Consider the following 19,696-nt stretch of genomic DNA (forward strand, 5'->3'; position numbering starts at 1 on the left):
GTGTTGTTTGCTGCCGCGAGAGGCAAAGTCAACTCAATCCACGGCGGCGTTTACGCTTGAAGCGTTATTAACCCTACTAATAGATCAGCTTCAACCCAAGCGACCTTCTAAACGAATCCTCAAATTAAGTTAGCACTTGTCGGTGGGGACATATTGCATATTGTAGCGTGATTGCCTGTGGAACAGCCGTTCTCGGGCTAAAAGACAGTCGCGCCGGCGAAAAAATCCAGGTTAATCTAATGAACAGGCTCGGTAACAATATGAACCACGCACAAGCTGTACCACCACGCTGAATAGATGCCTAATTCTAGGCGGCCGTTAGAAAATTAGATTTTCTATGGGTTTAAGAAGATTTCACGATCATGCGGTAGTTAGCACGCTATGATGATGCCTTCCTCCACGAGCTGAAAATAATCGGCCGACCAGACAACACGGTCGTATGGTCAAATAGAGTTGACATGTCCACAGATTACGGCCCCTGGAATCGGCTTGTCTCGTGGTCACTTCGACAGGTCATTAAGGCATAAAAGCATACGTAATGACACTTTATACTCATTTACACTACTGGCTATCATCCAGTTCTTGGATTCATGGAAGATTTCTTTCGTAAATATATGGCTTGAACGACGAACTTATCACCGTATATCTAACCCTGATGATATTAATACAAATCACTTGCCCCAATGGAAACGCTTCTGAGTACGAAAACATTTTTTCATCTTATACACAAATAACAACGTGTCCCAGGCTGAATGGAAAAACAACCGACACAGAGGTAGACTTCAGGTTACAGTTCACAAATCATGTTCAAAACAATGATTTTTAATTATGTGTTAATACAAATATGCACTCATCCGATAGTCTGGAATAGAATTGATTTCTTCTTTTAACATCGAAGGATCTTGAAATATTCCCGTCTGGTTTACTGTAGCGATATTTGGACACGTGCGTGGGGACACGCATTCTAAACCGCAAAGTTTCGAATGTCGGTTGGCAGCCTGATGCATATTTAATGCGGTGATTGCTTCATACCACTCTTTCGTCTTTTGATCTCGATGCGGCTTCTCGTAAGATTAAAGACTTTCGATTGTCGCTCGCTGAAAACGTAAATCTTTAATCGACTCGTGATCTTTTCCGTGTTATAAAACGTGTTAACGCATTAGAACAACATCGACCATTGACCGAAAGGTGAGGAGGGGAGGTTACATCTTGAGGCCGGATATTGAAAATTAAAAAAAAAAACGTTAACGGTGTTGAAAATACCAACATGAATCCGATATCAGTTTTTACAATTTCAGTTTTCGTCAATAGATTAATTCTGAACTTCCTCTTGAAGGATCTATGATTACTTAGGTTTTTAATCTGTATCAATTTCGCTAATTCAGCTTGAATAAATTTTCAATGAAGAATATGTAAATATGTTCTCCAATGAATAATATATAACCGTTAAGTTCGATTTGTTTTTTTAATGCTTACGACAATGACATTTTCGTGCTTTCGCTATTATCAGTTGAGGAAGGAGCCCGATGTAACACCGTCGGCTACCCTGGTTCTGTTGTCCAAACGACTTAAGCCGATCGGAAACTTCGTTATCCGTGTACAGACAGACGGATAATTCGTTTGAAATCAGGCTCGTGATACCCTTACAGCGGCTTCTTGACGTCGAATGTGATCTAATTAAGAGATTTTGTTGATCCGAGGAATTTGCCTATTAACCGTTGAACGCATCCGTATACTTGAAGGGCACCATAGAACGCACTCCGATTGGAGCCTTAAAAACCATGATTAAACGCGCATACGCGTGGAACTCTTACGAAACAAACACATCCAGTTTGCCAGGCGTATGAGACAGATTTTTTTGATGAAAATTTCATTTTGTCGATGATTTAAATTTCATTATCTATTTACACTCCCCAAGAAGAAAAATCCGAATAGGCTGGTTCGTATATTCGTTACTCAAACTGAAAGAGACTAACATTGGATAGCTTGGCATTGCGCATAGAAAATATCGAATATTGCAAAGATTGTCGCTATTACCTCGCTTTTACACAACGGAATTTTCTATTTTGCATGCACTGTGAGTTGCAGAAACCAACTTTTCAGAAGCCGGTAGCATCTTGCCCCTTTAGCGCGATTACTTACACTTCATCGTCAAATATGATATTTCCATTCAAAAAAGAACCTATCAATAACAGGCCTTTCGGTAGTTATGCATAAAACCTTTTGAGTTTGCTTTAAAACTTCAATGAATACTTCCCCCTCTAATCGATTTGCAACAAGATTCATGCAATAAAAACTTTTACATTAGTTTTCACAAGTTTCCTAATCGTTTGCATGCACCTCTTCTTGCCGCAAGAAAAAGTTCGGACTACTTTAAGCAGACGTGTTACGATATGAGTCAGCGGCTGTAAGAGCCCTCGCGCGTGAGTGGCCGAGCGCTATAAAAGTTTGATTAGAAGACCGCCAATCAGAGCCCAAGTTTACGGTTACAGTACGGAATTCGAAGGTGGTTTATAGCACGCGATTTGCTACAACCGTGTATTTGAAACTTTCTTAAGCATCATCTTAACAACTCTTAACCAACACTCATACTTCGCGGAGAAAGAACATAAGAACAAGTATTCTTTCTCTAAGTTTTTGTACGACGAAAAATATCAACAAATTCAGAAAAGAGTCGCCGCTGCTGTGGCGTTTGGAAATCTAAAAAAGAAATTTGACAGTCATTTTAAAAACTGAGAATTCCACATGTGGGCATTGTAACAAAGATGGATCTTACGACGAATCCTCGACCATTCCAGCCATCAGCTGAAATGATGCAAATGGCGTGTAGACCACCTACCCGGTAAGTAAACAAGATTCTTTGCAATTCATTTGAAATTTTGAAAGCTACTTTCAAAAGAGCGTGGAAGAGTTTTTAGGTGCGGAACTGAAAATAAAAGAACTCGATCTTGCGATACGTTCTTTTTCTACTCACATTTTTTGCCACGTATTAATTTTGTGTTTGCATAAAAGAAAGGTTATATCCGCTCGAAATTTTGGCTCATCACTTCTCATACTTGAAAAATAGCGTTCTTTCAGTGAGTTTCCATGAAACTTCCGTCATCTGTCTCATTCTAAAGCAAGATACTTTATGTCAAAAATCCGTATTTTTGTTTACATTCATTGCCGGTAATCTAAGTCTAATTTCATTTTTTCATTCCAACAAATAGTTTCATCCATATAAATATATATAATTGTATTTCTTTATACTATTTCATCGATTTATCTTAGTAAGGTTCGTTGTACACTTTACCAAAAATGTTCTACGATTGGCCGTTGAAATCCGCAAATGTAGGAAAGATCCTTATAATATGAAATCATATGAAATGATATGAAAAATAGATAGAAGAAAAGTGATTCAATAAGACAAGAGACAAGCGTTGATTATATATATATGAGCAAAATATGTGTCGCACAAATTTCAATAATCTTAAAAAAGTGGAGTCGAAATAATCAAATTATGCTCCAAATATATGAATATTGCCTGTTGAGGAGATCGATTGGATGGTGCTGCGCGAGGACGATCGGTTTTGATAGATTATGATTATGCGTCTTTCGACGATATATGCGCGAGTGCTATAGCTCCTCCTGAATGAATAAATTGACAGAATAACGCTCCGAGTTCCACGGAAATGAATTCAAGAGTGGTGAATGGGGACTGCGTTGGCCCTGACCGTATCATGCTGAAATTGCACATTTTGCTGCAAGATATCGTTTAAGGTTTAAGGTAGTTTTGTCGTGACGTGTGAATATGTGTCTTCGCGGAAATTAAGAAGTTTCCATTTGTAGGCGCCATATCGTGGCGGTCACTCTTGTTCCCTATTGTTCCGATAATTTTCGATATTTTTTGAAACGTAAGTTTTGATCGAATATCAATCAGCTCTACAGTCCCTTGCTTGATAAACTTAATTCATACGTCATTTCAAGGGAAATGAAATGCAGATGTTTGCTGGTGACTTTTCGGGTTTTTTGGGCAACAACAGTGACGATGTTAAAGAGTATTTTTTTACCACGTGTCAAAAAATTCGTGAATTTAATTCATTTTCAAATATCTGTAAAACCGCATTTCTCCAGGGGTAAAACACCGTTATTTGCAATTTTGGTCTGCGTTTGTTTATCTTTCCCAACGACAGCTCTTTAACAGCTTGAGTTTGAGACTACCCTCCAGAGGGATTTTCAATCAATATTTTCGTTCAGGTTTTCGTTCGCAAACGATTTCTAGCTTTGCGCGGACAGTTATCGCTATAGTTCAATTCAAATCAAAAACCTTGCAACTTGAACAACGTCATCTTCATTTTCGCGCTCGGAATCTGGAGGAAAGTTGTGATTGAGACCGTGCGATATATTTTCCATCGGCAAATTCTCTCAAAAAGTCGACTAATTATCGCTGGAGCATCGCCATCATAAAACTTGCAAAACGGTTAAGCCGATAATTTGGTTTTTACGACCGTAGTGGACACTGGTACTCCCGGAGTAACTTGCATAATTCAACCTCGCAGGAATTGTCCGGGACCCCGGCCTTTAACAATTCATACGATAAATCGAATAGAATGACGATGAAACTCCGGCCGTTCGTCGTCGTCAATGTTATTAGCGGCAACTCGCAGGTTTAGGGGGCTCGTAACTTGCAATAAGTAAGGTCGCTGGAGTTGTATAAAGATCAGAAATCGCCTGATTGAGTATTTGCACTTTCATATTCTGAACTGACTTCCTTTGTTGATAGGAAATGACTTGACTCAAGTGCAAAATTATCATCGCGCGAAATCGATACGTCAAGTTTAATCCATAACTATAATGGAACCAGATCGCAATTTATGAACGTTAAGTCCACATTTTATTCGCTGATTCCATATAGATTCAACTAGCTCTGACACGAGCGTCCCCACGATTTTTCAAGGTGGTCGAATGACTCTTTAGAAGGGACCAATCGAATTCAATTTTATACTTACCAAACAACCTAGCCTATAACATAATCCCTATTATAATATAAAAGCTAAAGTTCTAGTCCCTCTCCGAAATGTACTATTCTAAATCTAAATTGTTGTCATTGGTGTCAGTGGTGAAATTACGTAATTTATGGAGTAAAAAATATTTTTCATCATTTCAAAAAGGGCCCTAGTCCAATAGGGGGTCGTTCGCAACCTCGATCTCCTTGGGGACGCCTATACTCTGAGGTGGTTTGTAGGGTCAAGTGAAAAAAGTGTGAAATCATGAAATGAACCGTTATCTATTAAGCACAATGCTCGCTTCAATTTATACTTCTCGTCGTGAACAATTTCTCAGTTACTTCCTTTGTAGATAAATTCGTAGTTTTGATGATAACGTTCATATGAATAAAAATAACTGATCTAAGTTCCAACAACGGATTCCTTCCGTGTTTGCGTGTAATATCGCGTTTTTATTACCGAAGAGTCCATCATTCACACCCCGCTAACTGCCCTTATGGTCACTAGCGCGGCAATCAACGACGGGCTCGGTTACTGTTACAACACAATTATACCGGGTGCCCCTACCGTTAATACTGCCGCCCGTAATTGGTTAATTTAGTGCCCTTTGATCCGATTACGGAGGATCAGGCTCGTCAATGAAATTCCACTGATTTCTGTAATGAGTAATAAACTTGTTAGTTCGCTAAGTGATTTATTGCGTTTCGCAGACGAATTTCTTTCCCGTATCGCGCAGTCACCAAAAGACAGCTTGCAATGATCCGCCGCGTTGCAATCTGCCAAGGGATAATTTTATTCGGTTGAGATTAATAGCGCCTCTCCTCTGCGCCAGTTGCATCAAAGTTCACCAATTATCATTCCGGTTTGAGTCGCAGGCCGACATGGGTGCGCTTCTGGTTGGTTAGTTTTTTCATTATTTTCAAATGTGATCTATTTGAAAGGCTTTATTCCGATCTATCTAAGTATAAAGCACTACGGGTCGGTCGGTTTCAGAGTTTACTAGAGATTATGATGCATCACGAGGGACAATTCCACAGATGAGAATTCCTGACTCCTTCGTACATTATGATAATGATAATGATAACTTAACTTTGTTCATCCTTGAATTGCAACAAGATTGTACAAAAAAAGTATACACATGAATACAAAAAGGGAAAGGTGTGGTCATGGACATAAACTAGAATCTAAACTCTGGGATTCGCCGGGGTATGGTTTTTTCAAACTTAAATCCTCATTGAATGAACCGTTATCGGTTTTTCTCCTAATATTCTAAGTAAATGGATAAGGCGAAATTACTTTTACATATGTTATCAAAATCTGTCTTACTGCTGTGTGATAATCATAGGTTTAGCGCCATTACTTTACATTTTTGATAATTTGGCCGGGGCCCTTATTCGAATCGGCGACACCCGTAGATACCGAAATATCAACTTTTCCCTCTCCCAGTTTGAAGAAAAAAGAAACATTTCACCAACACACGGATGAAAGGATAATGTACTAGCGATAATACGGCTAAATGATCATCTCGGCCGGTGCTCTGATGTCATACATTTTCATTAAGTCCAATAAATCCAGCGTTGATGGGAACAGTCGAGAAATGCGGCGCACAATAACCTCGCTTCGTTCATCCCTAATATCTAATTTTCTCATCTCGCCAAAACAAAAGAACGCAACGGAACTCGGTCCGAGAGAGTGATTTCGTTAGAATTCGATTTCATTGATAAAGGTTATTGTGCAGGTAAGGTTGTATTGGGATGTTCGGTATCCTGGCAGTAACAAGAAAATTAAACGAAGGATAAACGATATCGATAAAGAGTGGGAAAATTAAGAAAGTAAACCTGCTTCAATGAACTTCATACCATTCATCGTATTTTCTGTTTTAATGGCAAAGAAAAACATTTTTAGAATCTCAAATTAGCGGAGGAATAACAAAACTAAATCGTTTGTCTATATCAATTGTTTCAGACCTTGTGGGCAGCATGTTCCCGGTATGCCCCGAATGCACCAACCACAAATGGCGTATCCCCGGCCACCACCGTATCCCGGCCAATTCAAGCCACCGGTTGTACCAATCACCACACCTGTATTTCCATGGATGCCAGCGCAGAAATTGGCCCCATTTTCGGTCGCTTGCGGCCCGATGCCCGCTCCATATCTTACGCCGACATTCAGTCAGGCTGAACTGGACATGGTTCTGTACGGGTATATACGAGGAAAGGAAGGCACGCATCCAACAGTGGGCCACGCGCTTTCCGGACTGAGAATCAACGAATTAAGTCACGGTGGGTTTTTAAACGATGACTTGAATTCTGCTTTTAAAGAGATATGTTAAATATAAGATCAGTCGTTTTGACATACCTTTCATAATGATTCGAAATTTTGTTTTCGTATGTGTAGAATATTGTTGGGTATAGCGAATTGGTCTTTAATCTGCCTTTTCGAAGAACAATAATTTCAAGCTTTTTTTCCCAAAAATTTTTGATTCGCTGATTCGACTTGAAATTCTATCACAAAAAAAACTATTGAAAACCTTTTTATATCGATGATTTAGGATCCCAGACAGAAAGACTGAATTCAAGGCGCTTTCTTCCTACAGGGATAGAGAAAATACTAGCGTTCAAGTTACCAGCAGTCATGGCGTTACCTGGAAAAGACAAAACAGCCCAGTTGACCGAGAAGACCACTCTTGGCTTACCAGAAGGTAATTTTCTATAATTTCGGATCAATTCTTCATAATTTGAGATCATTTATAGTTACTTTGAATCTATATATGTATATATAATAATTTGCTTGTATAAATGTATAAAATGTATAAAATTGAACTCAGGGTCCTGGGCATCTCTGCTCTTGTCATAGCGATATTAAACAAATTTACATTTAGAAATAGCTTCGAGTGCACAGGGGCTCGTATTTGAGGTTTGGCGTGAATGGTACGTCTAGCTTAGATCATCCAATATCCCAGGTACATACATTATACAAATAATACTGGATCATGAAGGCTATACTATTCATCCTCAAACTTCAAATACGAGCCCCGTGGTCGAGTGACCATCCAATCATGAAAATAAGCTGTAAAGATTTCACCAATAATGAAAGTTTATTCGAGATATTTTGTCATCTCTAATCGACTGGGGTTTGTTTCGCGTATAGTAAACGTTGCAGTCGTCAGGCGTCTATAATGAGCAGACGATTAAACGGGTTTAGCAACGGCAAAGTTTGTTTTACGAAGAGATAAAATGAGTTGGGCAAATCTAGCGCGAAACTTGTAATTAGTTCACCCAGAAGACTTGGACAAATACGGCTAAATAATTAAGCTGATTAAGCTGTGTTTCATCTTAAGCAGCCGTTTGCTCCTCATCGAGGGTAGTACGTACCCACGCCAGCCATGACAACTGCGAACTTTAAAACATTAAATAAAAAGGGTGTGTGTAGGCCAAAAAGTCCCGATCGTATCTCTGTGACAGTGAAGGCAGGTTTTGAAATTGAAATTATAGCCAATTAATAAAAAATGGCAAGCACGTAACGTGAAAATTAGTTGACGCTTTTTAGATGTCCATGAAAATGCAGGAAGAAACACCTTCTGTTAGTTTATATCTTTTTATTTCATATTTCAGGTATGAAAATAGTACAGACGTCTTGCGGAGGTGCTGTACATTACGGTGTATTTTGTCAAATGACGGTTATTGCCCGAGGGACGCGATTTGGTCCATTCACCGGGCGGGTTGTACATACCAGTGAAATCAAAACGAACGACGACAATTCTTTTATGTGGGAGGTAAGCAATTTCTATTCTATTCCCTCGTTATTCTGGGGATAATATTCGCTTGGAAGTTGGTATTTGATGGATGATATGATTGAACTGACAACTTTCTTTCGATAAGCCCATCGTTCTAGTTTCAAACTACGTATGACTATACTTTGTTGTGGCAGGCACGTAAGCCACCGAAGGGCAGCTTATGTCGAGTTTAGTTTGTTACATATATCGTTGTATTTTATGTATTTCGCTATGTGTTTCAATGATTGAGTTACTTTGAATTTCGCGCTAATACTACAAGAGCGCCGCCTATCGGATAAATTGCACACCATTCATTTCCATTTCCAGCGTAATCTGGAAACAAAAAGCAACAGTTAATAGCTAAAAGCATTTATATGAAAAAAAGATGTAGACTTCGCCTCTTGCTTTACTATGAGACAAAAGTTGACCAATTTTATTCTTTCTTAATGTCTGATCAATTTAGACGCATACACACCGAATATATCAATTGAAGAAATGTTTATATAGCTTTGTAAAACTCATCGCTCGTCATGCCTTAAACTAATGAGTAAGGAAAATAACGAGCCCGGGGAAAGACGGGCTCCACAGTAATATCTGTGGCGTATTTTTCATGGGGTACAGGTCGTCCTCGGGTGGCACGCCTACTTTCGCGAGTCGCCCGGGTGTTTGCGAACTGCCCTACCCCTAACATCGTAAACTAAAATATTACTACTTGCTAAATCGTTGGGTTTTCAAACATGGTGCATCTATCATCTTACATTTCTTGGATGCTTGGCCCTAACAAAGTATCCTCAATTTTATTTTTGTTCTGTTTGCAAATATTCTTAAAACATGCATTCCTGAAATGAATAGACATTGAATACACGAGCTGGATAACAAATAAATTGTAATTATGTCGTGCGCGATGGCAATTGAATTATTTTTTGTGACGTGAACTTGACATCATCCACCCACTCATCTTGCTCTTCTTTCCAAAACGCTCATCAGATATTCAAAGACGGTCGTTTGAGTCATTTCATCGATGGGCGAGGGTCGTCTGGTAACTGGTTGGCATACGTCAACTGCGCGCGGTACGCCCAGGAGCAGAATCTGATAGCGGTACAATGCGACGGAGAGATCTACTATGAAGCTTGCAAAGACATTCCCCGGGGAGCCGAGCTGCTAGTCTGGTATGGCGACGGTTACCTGCAGTTTATGGGCATACCCGTCGCGCTGAAAGATATGCTTGGTTTGCCGGGACAGGACGATGTCGATAGTACGTTAAACTTATGTTAATTTTTAGTAAGATCCCAAACTTGAAGTGTTTACTATATTTATTATATCGATTTTTGTCATAAAAGTTTATAACTTTGGCAATAAATATATATATATATATATATATATATATATATATATATATATATATATATATATATATATATATATATATATATATATATATATATATATATATATATATATATATATATATATATATATATATATATATATATATATATATATATATATATATATATATATATATATATATATATATATATATATATATATATATATATATATATATATATATATATATATATATATATATATATATATATATTATAATTAGCAACAGTTCAATGTTTAACTTAAAAAACGACAGTGGTAAAACGAATATCAATCACGGATTTATAGACTCTAAGAATGCTTTATCTATTTTTTTCAAAGCCGGAGAAGGATTCCAGTGTGAACGATGCGGGAAGGTTTTCGCTTACAAATACTATAGGGATAAACATCTGAAATACACAAGATGTGTCGACCAAGGCGACCGCAAGTTCCCGTGTCACCTGTGCACTAGGTACATAGGCCTACAATTTTCAGTTCCAGTGTGTGATACTGCGGATCCTTAACTAAATAATGCGGATAACTAAATAATGTCATGACATTATTTAGTACATATCATATGTATTCAAATCGCGTATGCACTTTGTTCATATAATTTATCTACGTTTTCAGGTCTTTTGAGAAAAGAGATCGACTGCGAATACATATTCTACACGTTCACGAAAAACACCGTCCTCATCATTGCTCCGTGTGCGGCAAAAGTTTCAGCCAGTCGTCAAGTCTTAATAAACACATGAGAGTAAGTCGCCATCAATGTGCTCACATTGGTCAAACGTGTGAGACCATTCAAAATATTTGCTTAAAAGAATGCACGCAATCCCACCATAAACAGTGGTGTCTGGAATCCCCCTCTGAAAGAATTGTCCTTTTCTTTTAACGCTGCTCTTCCAGATCATTCTGAACAAAAAATCTGTAGTTACTGCTACGTTAATAAATGTTAAATTTCAGTGGTTAAATGCTGGAAAATGCGTCTGGAGGCTTCTATATCTTTCAGACCCCTTCCAAAAAGAAATTTGCCTTTGTCCCTCGGCAGTTGCTACACAGCTCATTAACATTTACCTTGGAATCTCCCAGTGTCTAATCCTGGATCCGCCACTGATAATCCACAAACTTTTGGACCCAGTAAACTAACCGGAGGACTTATTGGTTGATTTCAAACAGGTTCACAGTGGAGAACGTCCGTATAAGTGCGTGTATTGCAGTAAAGCGTTTACAGCATCAAGCATCCTGCGAACTCATATACGACAACATTCCGGCGAAAAACCGTTTAAGGTATGCATGTACCATATGAATAAATACAGTCCTTTTAGGGTCTTCGAGTATTCCTGTTTGCAAATCAGGCGAAATGCCTACATTGCGACGCAGAAGAGGACGAATTTCATATTCTCCAAGTGCCCCCATTTTTCTACCATAACAGAAAGATACATCCTAAGATTTAATTAGCAACACCCCATTGAATTTAAATTCAAAATATTTGTGTGAGAATAAACTTTCTGCTAATATTTCTTTATTCTACACACTATCGCTACTTTCATCTATTTTTCTTAGTAATTTAATATTGTATACTTCTCACGAATGTGCGCATGATTCCGTTTCTTTTCAGTGTAAATTCTGCGGAAAAGCATTTGCCTCACACGCAGCGCATGACAGCCATATGCGACGGACCCACACGAAGGAAAAGCTCCCCCTAGTGGCAGCAGCAGTATCTAGCTCCCGACAAGGTCTGATCAGTCGACCTCAGATGCACGTCATTCCATCAGTGGTAGTACCGCTCTAATGCGGGCGCGAATATACATTCCAGACAGTAACGATCTTTATGATAGTCTGCATGAACTGTGCAAGAACGGTCACTAAATTGTACATATGTAAAATATCAATCATATTGTTGTAAATTTCTATTACTTGTTGAATTCTATGTAAAATAAACGAAGCCTTTCCAGTGTGAAAAATATCCTTCTTGACAAAATCTTCATTATCGATCAAACGGTTCAAACGTAAATACAGTGTAACTATATCTTTCACTTATGAAGTTTATTGATATAAAGGATGTATACAATGATGAAGGATGTATCGGAGAAATGAGAAAATCTACACGAGTTCGCAGACGATTGATGGAAATGTAGTTTATGACCGGATCGTGTCGGTTACCGCTGTGCGAAAAATCCGAACTGACTGATGAAACAATACGGTTTCAATCTATCGGGACCTCTGAAAAACGAAACAAAAATGTTAACACAACTCCTTCCCGAACAGCAGAATAAAATTTCACAGGCCAGAGCCAACTTTCAGGAAACTCAGATTTTTGGCTACCCGATTGTGGCTCCAGGGCTAATATTCCAACATTCCACTTTAGCCTTATTTCCTTGGCTAAATTAGGCTCAAACCCTCTTAATCTTATCAATTTAACACTCTTTACTACCTGGCTATTCTTGGTAATATTTTTTCACGAGGAAACTCTACCGGGCCATCCATTAAACTGCCTCCGGACTCCGCCTCCAAGTATACGTCGACGCACATGAGTAAACGCTGAATCTGATTGGTCAACAGCTCATCGGCTGTTTTAGCACCGGTCAGTTCCTGACAGTAGACATTCAGTTCGGCCTCGATCATCTGAAAAATATCAGCGGCAAAATATTTCAAATTGCGTTGAAGTTTAAGACACTTAAAAGTTTCCATGTTTTTACTACTCAAATATTTCATTCATAAAGTCTAAGCAATCAGCCATTATCTAATCCTATTTGTTGTTGAGTTTGTTTTTGATTAAGATTAGAATCAACCTGTTATTTGTAAATACAAAGCTAAATTTCGTAAATAAGTAAGTTTTCTGCTACGTACCCGGATGTTTTCATCGTTAGTGTTGTTACGACTGTTTTTCCAATTCAAATTCAGAGCTATGATCGGCGTTTGATTCGGATAATCGGGACTTAACACAATCTGTGCGTCGAGACGAGCTAAAAACAGACACAAAACTGGTTTATTTTGCAGGCAATTTTCAAGTCAAAAAGATGCTTTTCATACTTTGGGAAGATCTGATTAAAGGGAAGCAATATCCAAATATTTTTCCGTTGACACCTGCCCACCAATTATCCCTGGTCTGAGATGTCCTCGAAAAAATGAAAACATACCCGATCCTCGCTCGATTGATGCTTCAAATATCATGTCGGCTTCGTGCACTAGCTTTGCTTCGACAATCGATTTTGTATACGGTAAAAGCTGAAAATAGCAATCAAATAAAAAGTTCCATAAATCAGAAACAATTGAGCGCAAACGCCTGGATATATTGTTCTAGATATACAGGTATACTGACTAAAGCATTCTGACAATTATATCCACCACTTAATTGAATTACAGTGGAACCTCATCACACCAAACTTCAGGGGCCTACGAAATGTGTTTGTAATGCTCCTAGCTGCTCCTTATATCTAGTATATCATTCTCAAAATTTTCCTTTCGGAGACGAAATTCTCGGTTAGATGGTCGGTTCTTGGTCCAATAGAGATCGTTAAATCGAAGGTTGTTAAAATGAGGTTCGACTGTACAACTCCACCTATTTAACCGAGTTAACCATATGCATTTACGCTTAGTCTATAAAACCAGCCCCTGGAAATGTACAGCATCGTAATTCACAAGGAAACTTATATAACTCACGATATAATCTTCGTAAGTTGACCGTTTCCAAGAAATGACTCTCGAACTGATTTTCACCGGGAACAATTTCTGATGCTCTTTCGACACCGACACATTGCCTTTTTCTACAATTGAAGAAATAAGCATGGCTTTTACTATCATGCATAATCCGAATCATTACGGACGAATGGAATTATGAGATCTTTGGTTTAAGACATTAAGACTCTTAAGTAAATTTTGTTATCTGATATTGATCCTTCAAAAGCGGTACTAGTCACACCTAATTAATCCAGATCTACTCGTATATTTCAATGCAGAATACAACTTTCAATCTAGATTGACAATTTTACCTAATGCTGCAATCTGCTTTTGTAATGCTAGTCGCGTGAGGATACGTTTACGCAGTTTCTTAATTATGTCGTCCATATGACTGGCGCTGATGTCTTTCTGAGCGTGAGTTTCAGCGCCGCTTCCATCAACGAACTGTAACCCGGCAATCCACTGCACCCATATATACGGATAGCCGATTTGTTCTATGTAGGATTTGATATTGTTATCCATGCTGCAATATACAAACCAAATTAAACCGCTTCGATACTTAGAAAAATACTTTTCAAGTTGACGATAGTTTCTTTTTCTGGATGATTGTCCCTCTAATTCATTGAATTGAATCACAATCAAACCCGCGTAATCTATATGCAACATACCCTAATTTAGACAATTGAAACTTGTTGGCAGGATTCGGAGTGGTGCTACCATGATCACCGGGGTATAAACAATCCAATAACGTATCTGCACTCAGTAGGTCACTGAAAGGGTAGAATTACCGTTATAAACAACTATAATAGGACATCGCAAAATCTTAGTCACAATGAATTAATCACGATTGATAGTCTCACCCTCCAGCGATTGAGTTATTGACATCACTAGACACGGTTATTTGCGGTTTAACAGTTACGATCTTCAACAATGTCAAATAGCTGAACGTTAGAACCAACGACGAGTCTACAAAAGAAGATCAATAAAATCAGAACGCTGAACATTTTTGCAACATTCTTTTCACAATTAGGTATAAATCTAGTTCGTCAGTTTTGATAGTTGAGTTGAGCAACACAAAATACATATTCACCATTTGTTTGTATCTTGAATACAACTGATAACGGATGTCGACTTAACATCTTTGTCCTTTTTTCAGCCATTCGATTTTCAACAGTTTTTCGTCGTCTCTTCTGTAGAATTTTGAAAACACAAAATTCAAAAGTGAATGCAAAAACAGATGTTATCATAAACATAGTTTAAGGAGCAACAGGGATACAAGTCTTGCCCGGAGACTATGGGTGTCCTGTCATCGAGCGACAAGACCAGACTAAGCGATTCCTCTAAATGACATGGTAGTTTTCACCAAAAATAAAAGTAATTTGACATCAAAAATAGTAGCTTTATCGAAAATAAATGAGAAATTATTCTGATTTTGAGTGTTTTGATTTTTAAGGAATAGTCAGATCTTAAGAAGAGTAGAAACTACTTTCAAAATATTATTAGTTATAAATCAGGTCTGAGCCACTCGCCGCAGTGGATTGTCTATGATTGTTTACACACCCTTTTACGCTGATTCTCTTCTCCCTCTTGGTCACTGACGTCGCTGTCATCTTCTGCAAAATAAAATCGTTTTGTAAATCGTGTATTCAACCAATTTGAAATGAAACGTCGATTAGCAAAAATATATTTTCTCAGATGTTGAGTATTCCATATATTGATTACTCACCTAAATCTGGCACGACGTTCGCCTGGATTTTAGCATCTTCGACATCTCCCTCAATAGATACAGTAATATCTTTATCTAAAATCAAGCAACACATGTGAAATTTCAGCGTAAATCTGAAGTGAAGATAGATAGAGTACAGGATCCAAACAGCTTGTTTTTTCTTGGATACAAGGAGTTTTCAAGGAGTTATGAAGGAGAAAATTACAAATTACGAGGAAGTGTCAGCATCACTTTTATATCCCAATTATAGTAGACCTAACCGGTACTGTTTTATTCAGTGGTTTTGTAAGCAAATTTCTATCCTTTACACTACCAAACTCAGTGTTTTATTCGGTAACCACTATATTGGGTTAAAACAAATTGTGGTTCCAACTGTAGGTTTCCGATTTAAGCGTAGTTTTCTGTACAACTACAAACATTTCTGATTGCCTATTTCTCTTTTTAAATAAGTTTTCATAAAATCTTAAGTTTTGAAGTTTTAATGAGGTTTTTGCTAAAATCAAAGGAGTTTCAAGCACCTTCGAAAACATTTTCTGTACAGTAGTTTTTATGGAATCACTGAGTGGTAGGGAGCCTGAAGAGAAGCCACCACACTAAGATCTAGAACTTACTGTAGGCATCTTTGTATCCGGTAACTTGCATATACAGAACGTATAAAGGCGTCGGTAAATATTGAGCCGTGCGATATTGCTCACGCATCTCATCAAATGGCATACCGAGATATTCTTGAGTTGCCTTCGTCGACTGAATATTAAAAAGACATGATCATCACAATTTTGATTATTATTGATTCGACATTTCAATAACAAAGATCAAATTCAAAATTCATTGACAAACCTCTAATATAGACTGAAGTTTGGGTTGCAGACTGTCTAGAATTTCTTGTTTCGACTTGATTTCCTTGGTAATTACTGCCTTCATGCCACTGGTTTCTTTTAATTTCGCGTCCAAGCTTAAATTGAAAGATTTCCGCGATCACGTGGCCAAATATCTCTCAGAGAGTGTGCGGTCAGGTGACCTGAGTGTACCTGAGATCTGGCAAACGAGTCTTGGCTGAATCAACGACTCGACCTTACGAATGCGGCATCTGATTGTTCTTAATATAAGACTGAATTGCAGATAATCAATTCAGATTTTATGTGATCAGAGCAAAGGTTCACCCAACGATCAACCTGATTCTATGAGCCATTTCTCGACTGTTTTCTTAATCTTTTACAACCGATGACGATGTTTTACATTTTATACGCGGATCTGTTCACGTTGATGAAACAGTTTTTTCAAAGAATACATACCGCTTCCTTTGCTCTAATTCCCAATCCAAACGAGCTATAGTTTGAAGATGGTCATCGGCCTTAGTCTTATCCTAAAATAGAGAAAAAATCACATCAATAATATAATCAATCTTTTTTGAACTGTTGTTTTACTGAATGAAATGACCATGTAGAATAGGAAACAGAGACAACAAAGGAGTAAATTTAGATAAATCAATGATAGAAAATACAGGACATTTCATCGATTGACTTGAAATTCTGCTTACCGGTTTTGAGATTTCTTCTGGTGCTTCCTTATAAAATTCATCAACGCTAACTAAATCGATTTCTTCGTCTTTCGATCGGAATTCCAAACATTTGTTGATCTCCTTATCCAAATGCATCGCTTCGTAGAGTAGATTTTGCAGTTGCAAGTGATACTGGTCGATCTTCTGTTTGGCCTTCAGAGAATATAATTCAATTTATATTTTATGCACTTGATGAATGCATTGTTTCACAAAGTTTCACCAAATATTTCTCATTGAGTTGCTGCATAAATCTCCATACATGGTTTGTAGCAATGAGGATTAAGCTAAAGTTAACACTTTCAGTGTGGAAAAAGAAGCACTTTTTTAGTCAATTCCACACATGATAGACAATGAAACTGCTCAACACGATTTGTCAAACCATAACAATAAACTAGGTATGGACAAATCACAAAGTTATCCTTGCGCTAGGACATGTTAAACTGCCAGTAGCGATGTGTGCTTGGCTCTGATTGTTTGATCAACACTCAATAACACTATTATGAATGTTGTAATAAAAAGTGGCACTTTTCAGCAATTCTTGACATATTCATGAAAATTAAGCACAAATCAGGACCTAGATAAATTTTTCTTGGCTTGCAAGACTTAGGCCTACTAAAACCCATGCCATGTTTGGAAATAAAAAAACCCCACAAATTTAATGATATAATATGTACCTCATTCGTCGAATCTCTGACTTTCTTGCAGCGTAAATGAGACAGTCTGTTCAATTTCTTCAGAACGACGAATTGCAACGACCCGTGAATACGCATATTTTCAATACTTTCAGATACCTGGAGGACACATAAATCATCACGAAATCCAATATTAGAGTTCTGTGATCGAAATGTATCGAATTTATCAGTAGTGAGGAAAGTCTGTAATAATCTCATGAATACAATACCACAATACCTTTGCATTAACCGAAGTATCGGTTTCAAGTCTCGCTGCAGATTTCAGCGCATGTATTTCCGTAATGGCTTTCCTCAATTCGTCACAGGCTTTTTTATGAACATTCTGATCTTCGTTAATCGTGCGTTTACTAACTTCATCTTCTTCCCAGCGTAGAGCCATTTTAGGCTGAAAATAAACCACAGATATAGCCTACCAGTATAGATAATACTTATTGATTATTACTTATTGGTATATTGTTGCAGGCCGTATTTAGGGGGGTTTCGGAGTGCAAACGAAAGACCTTAAGAAAATTTGAGTATCAATTTCAAAAGGTTCACTCATTGGTAACACTTTTTCCGTCGTTTTTGTTCAAAATATACACTTGTTTCATAACTTGCTAGATTTGAGGCCAAATATGAGATTATAGGAAAAAGAAACAAAACTATCACTCCAAATGTGCTAGAAGTTGCCTTATGAATGCAAGACTGTAGCCAGCACAGTTCAGGTATCCTAAAGGTATCTAAACCCTCATTCTATCCTTAGCAACACTAGCGAAATGTAAAACTATTATCAAAACGACAATTTTTTCACAGAAAACTAAAACATTTTCTATACTGCATGGACATTAATGTTCCAAAAGGAAAATTCATCATTTTTGCGCTGTTATTGAATATGAAACATTAGCCTTGATTCAAAAATAATTCCAAACAAGAAAAAGAAGTTTTGTTAAGAAAGGGAGGTGAATAGCATGCCTATGACAAGTTTTCTGCACTAAGGTATGAGTCGACCTGCTCATAGTGTAGCCAAAGGTGCGGAGCCAGGATTTTTTCCAGGAGAGGTTCATGAAAATGTTGATGTTAAACTGCTGACTCAAATCTCTAGCGAGGGGCTTATACCGCATATTGTTTGGCCAGTACCGATTATGGAGTACTGTCCGCCCGCTTTATCTTGTGTACATTCCTTCAAGAAAAAGATTAATACATTTTCTTGGTAGCTGAGCAGGGGGGTCATGACTCCTGAAACCCCCCCCTCTAGTTCCGCGCCTGCCAGACCGGGGAAGGGGAGCAGAAAAACTGCATTTTTGGATTTAGACCAAATATACTTTACACCCCACAAATAATCTTCACATTAGACATACATCTTTGGGTTTGTCTTTAATGATGTTATCTCTAGAAATAAGGTTTCCTGCTTTCCCTTTGACGTCTTTCAGGGATGTTGATGTAGCTGAACCAGCAGTTGTTGATGTCGATGAAGAAGAGGCAGTGATAATGCGCCTACTCTCTTCTGTAGCGACTGTTGGCGATTCAGTTTTTATGGTTCTGCGTCGTTTTGGTTGTTCTTTATTCGGACTTGTAGCCGACATGACGAATCTTCGTTATTTTATCGCGAGAACAGGTCAAATCGGTCGGACTCGGAGTTATTGTTGCCGAAAAACCGAAAATTTCTTTTTCATTCACTTCCGCGTAGGTTGCACTAAGTACATATATATGAGCCATCAAAATAGACTAACACTAAATCACGGACAGAGACAATATCAATTCAATTCGAGTATATTGACAAAGGGATAATTTCCCAAAAAGGGTTAAAAACTGCAATCGGATGTCAGTTTATTTCGAATCAATTTATCGCTTAATTCCATTCGTGAAACTCGACCAAGCGAGGATCTGCAGCCTGTCTCTGGCCCCTGTCCCTCAACCTGATCGGGACAC

At 38.0% G+C, this 19,696-nt stretch overlaps 2 protein-coding genes and 1 non-coding gene across 3 annotated transcripts; 2 read left to right on the top strand and 1 right to left on the bottom strand.

Moving 5' to 3' along the window:
* The first annotated feature begins 2,765 nt into the window (after positions 1 to 2,765).
* LOC141898301 (PR domain zinc finger protein 14-like) lies at positions 2,766 to 11,923 on the top strand. Its single transcript, XM_074784144.1, has 9 exons — positions 2,766 to 2,842; positions 6,951 to 7,267; positions 7,582 to 7,686; positions 8,600 to 8,760; positions 9,748 to 10,015; positions 10,471 to 10,600; positions 10,759 to 10,885; positions 11,308 to 11,418; positions 11,750 to 11,923. The coding sequence occupies exons 1-9, from the start codon at positions 2,766 to 2,768 to the stop codon at positions 11,921 to 11,923; spliced, it is 1,470 nt and encodes a 489-aa protein (XP_074640245.1).
* LOC141900908 (U12 minor spliceosomal RNA) lies at positions 9,291 to 9,440 on the top strand. Its single transcript, XR_012618794.1, has one exon. It is a non-coding gene; the product is annotated as a U12 minor spliceosomal RNA (small nuclear RNA).
* Positions 11,924 to 12,168: 245 nt separating the features above from the next.
* On the bottom strand, positions 12,169 to 19,472 carry LOC141898705 (THO complex subunit 5 homolog A-like). Its single transcript, XM_074784757.1, has 18 exons — positions 19,126 to 19,472; positions 18,006 to 18,173; positions 17,771 to 17,887; positions 17,076 to 17,249; positions 16,831 to 16,901; positions 16,376 to 16,490; positions 16,150 to 16,282; positions 15,539 to 15,613; positions 15,373 to 15,425; positions 14,903 to 15,002; positions 14,673 to 14,778; positions 14,481 to 14,582; positions 14,124 to 14,335; positions 13,795 to 13,898; positions 13,272 to 13,359; positions 12,982 to 13,097; positions 12,566 to 12,756; positions 12,169 to 12,354 (listed from the first exon to the last, which is right to left on the bottom strand). Exons 1-18 carry the CDS (start codon positions 19,348 to 19,350, stop codon positions 12,291 to 12,293), a joined length of 2,214 nt encoding a protein of 737 aa, XP_074640858.1. The 5' UTR covers positions 19,351 to 19,472; the 3' UTR covers positions 12,169 to 12,290.
* Between the last annotated feature and the right edge of the window lie 224 nt (positions 19,473 to 19,696).

The sequence above is a fragment of the Tubulanus polymorphus genome, chromosome 2 (assembly GCF_964204645.1).
Source record: "Tubulanus polymorphus chromosome 2, tnTubPoly1.2, whole genome shotgun sequence".
Classification (NCBI taxonomy): Eukaryota; Metazoa; Nemertea; class Palaeonemertea; order Tubulaniformes; family Tubulanidae; genus Tubulanus; species Tubulanus polymorphus.

Coding starts and splice junctions, on each gene's coding strand:
- LOC141898301 (XM_074784144.1), top strand. CDS start 2,766: ATGGATCTTACGACGAATCCTCGACCATTCCAGCCATCAGCTGAAATG. Junction 8,761..9,747: donor ACAATTCTTTTATGTGGGAG/GTAAGCAATTTC, acceptor AACGCTCATCAG/ATATTCAAAGACGGTCGTTT. Junction 11,419..11,749: donor CCGGCGAAAAACCGTTTAAG/GTATGCATGTAC, acceptor GTTTCTTTTCAG/TGTAAATTCTGCGGAAAAGC.
- LOC141898705 (XM_074784757.1), bottom strand. CDS start 19,350: ATGTCGGCTACAAGTCCGAATAAAGAACAACCAAAACGACGCAGAACC. Junction 16,283..16,375: donor AACTTCAGTCTATATTAGAG/GTTTGTCAATGA, acceptor TTTAATATTCAG/TCGACGAAGGCAACTCAAGA. Junction 14,336..14,480: donor TTTCAATTGTCTAAATTAGG/GTATGTTGCATA, acceptor TGTATATTGCAG/CATGGATAACAATATCAAAT.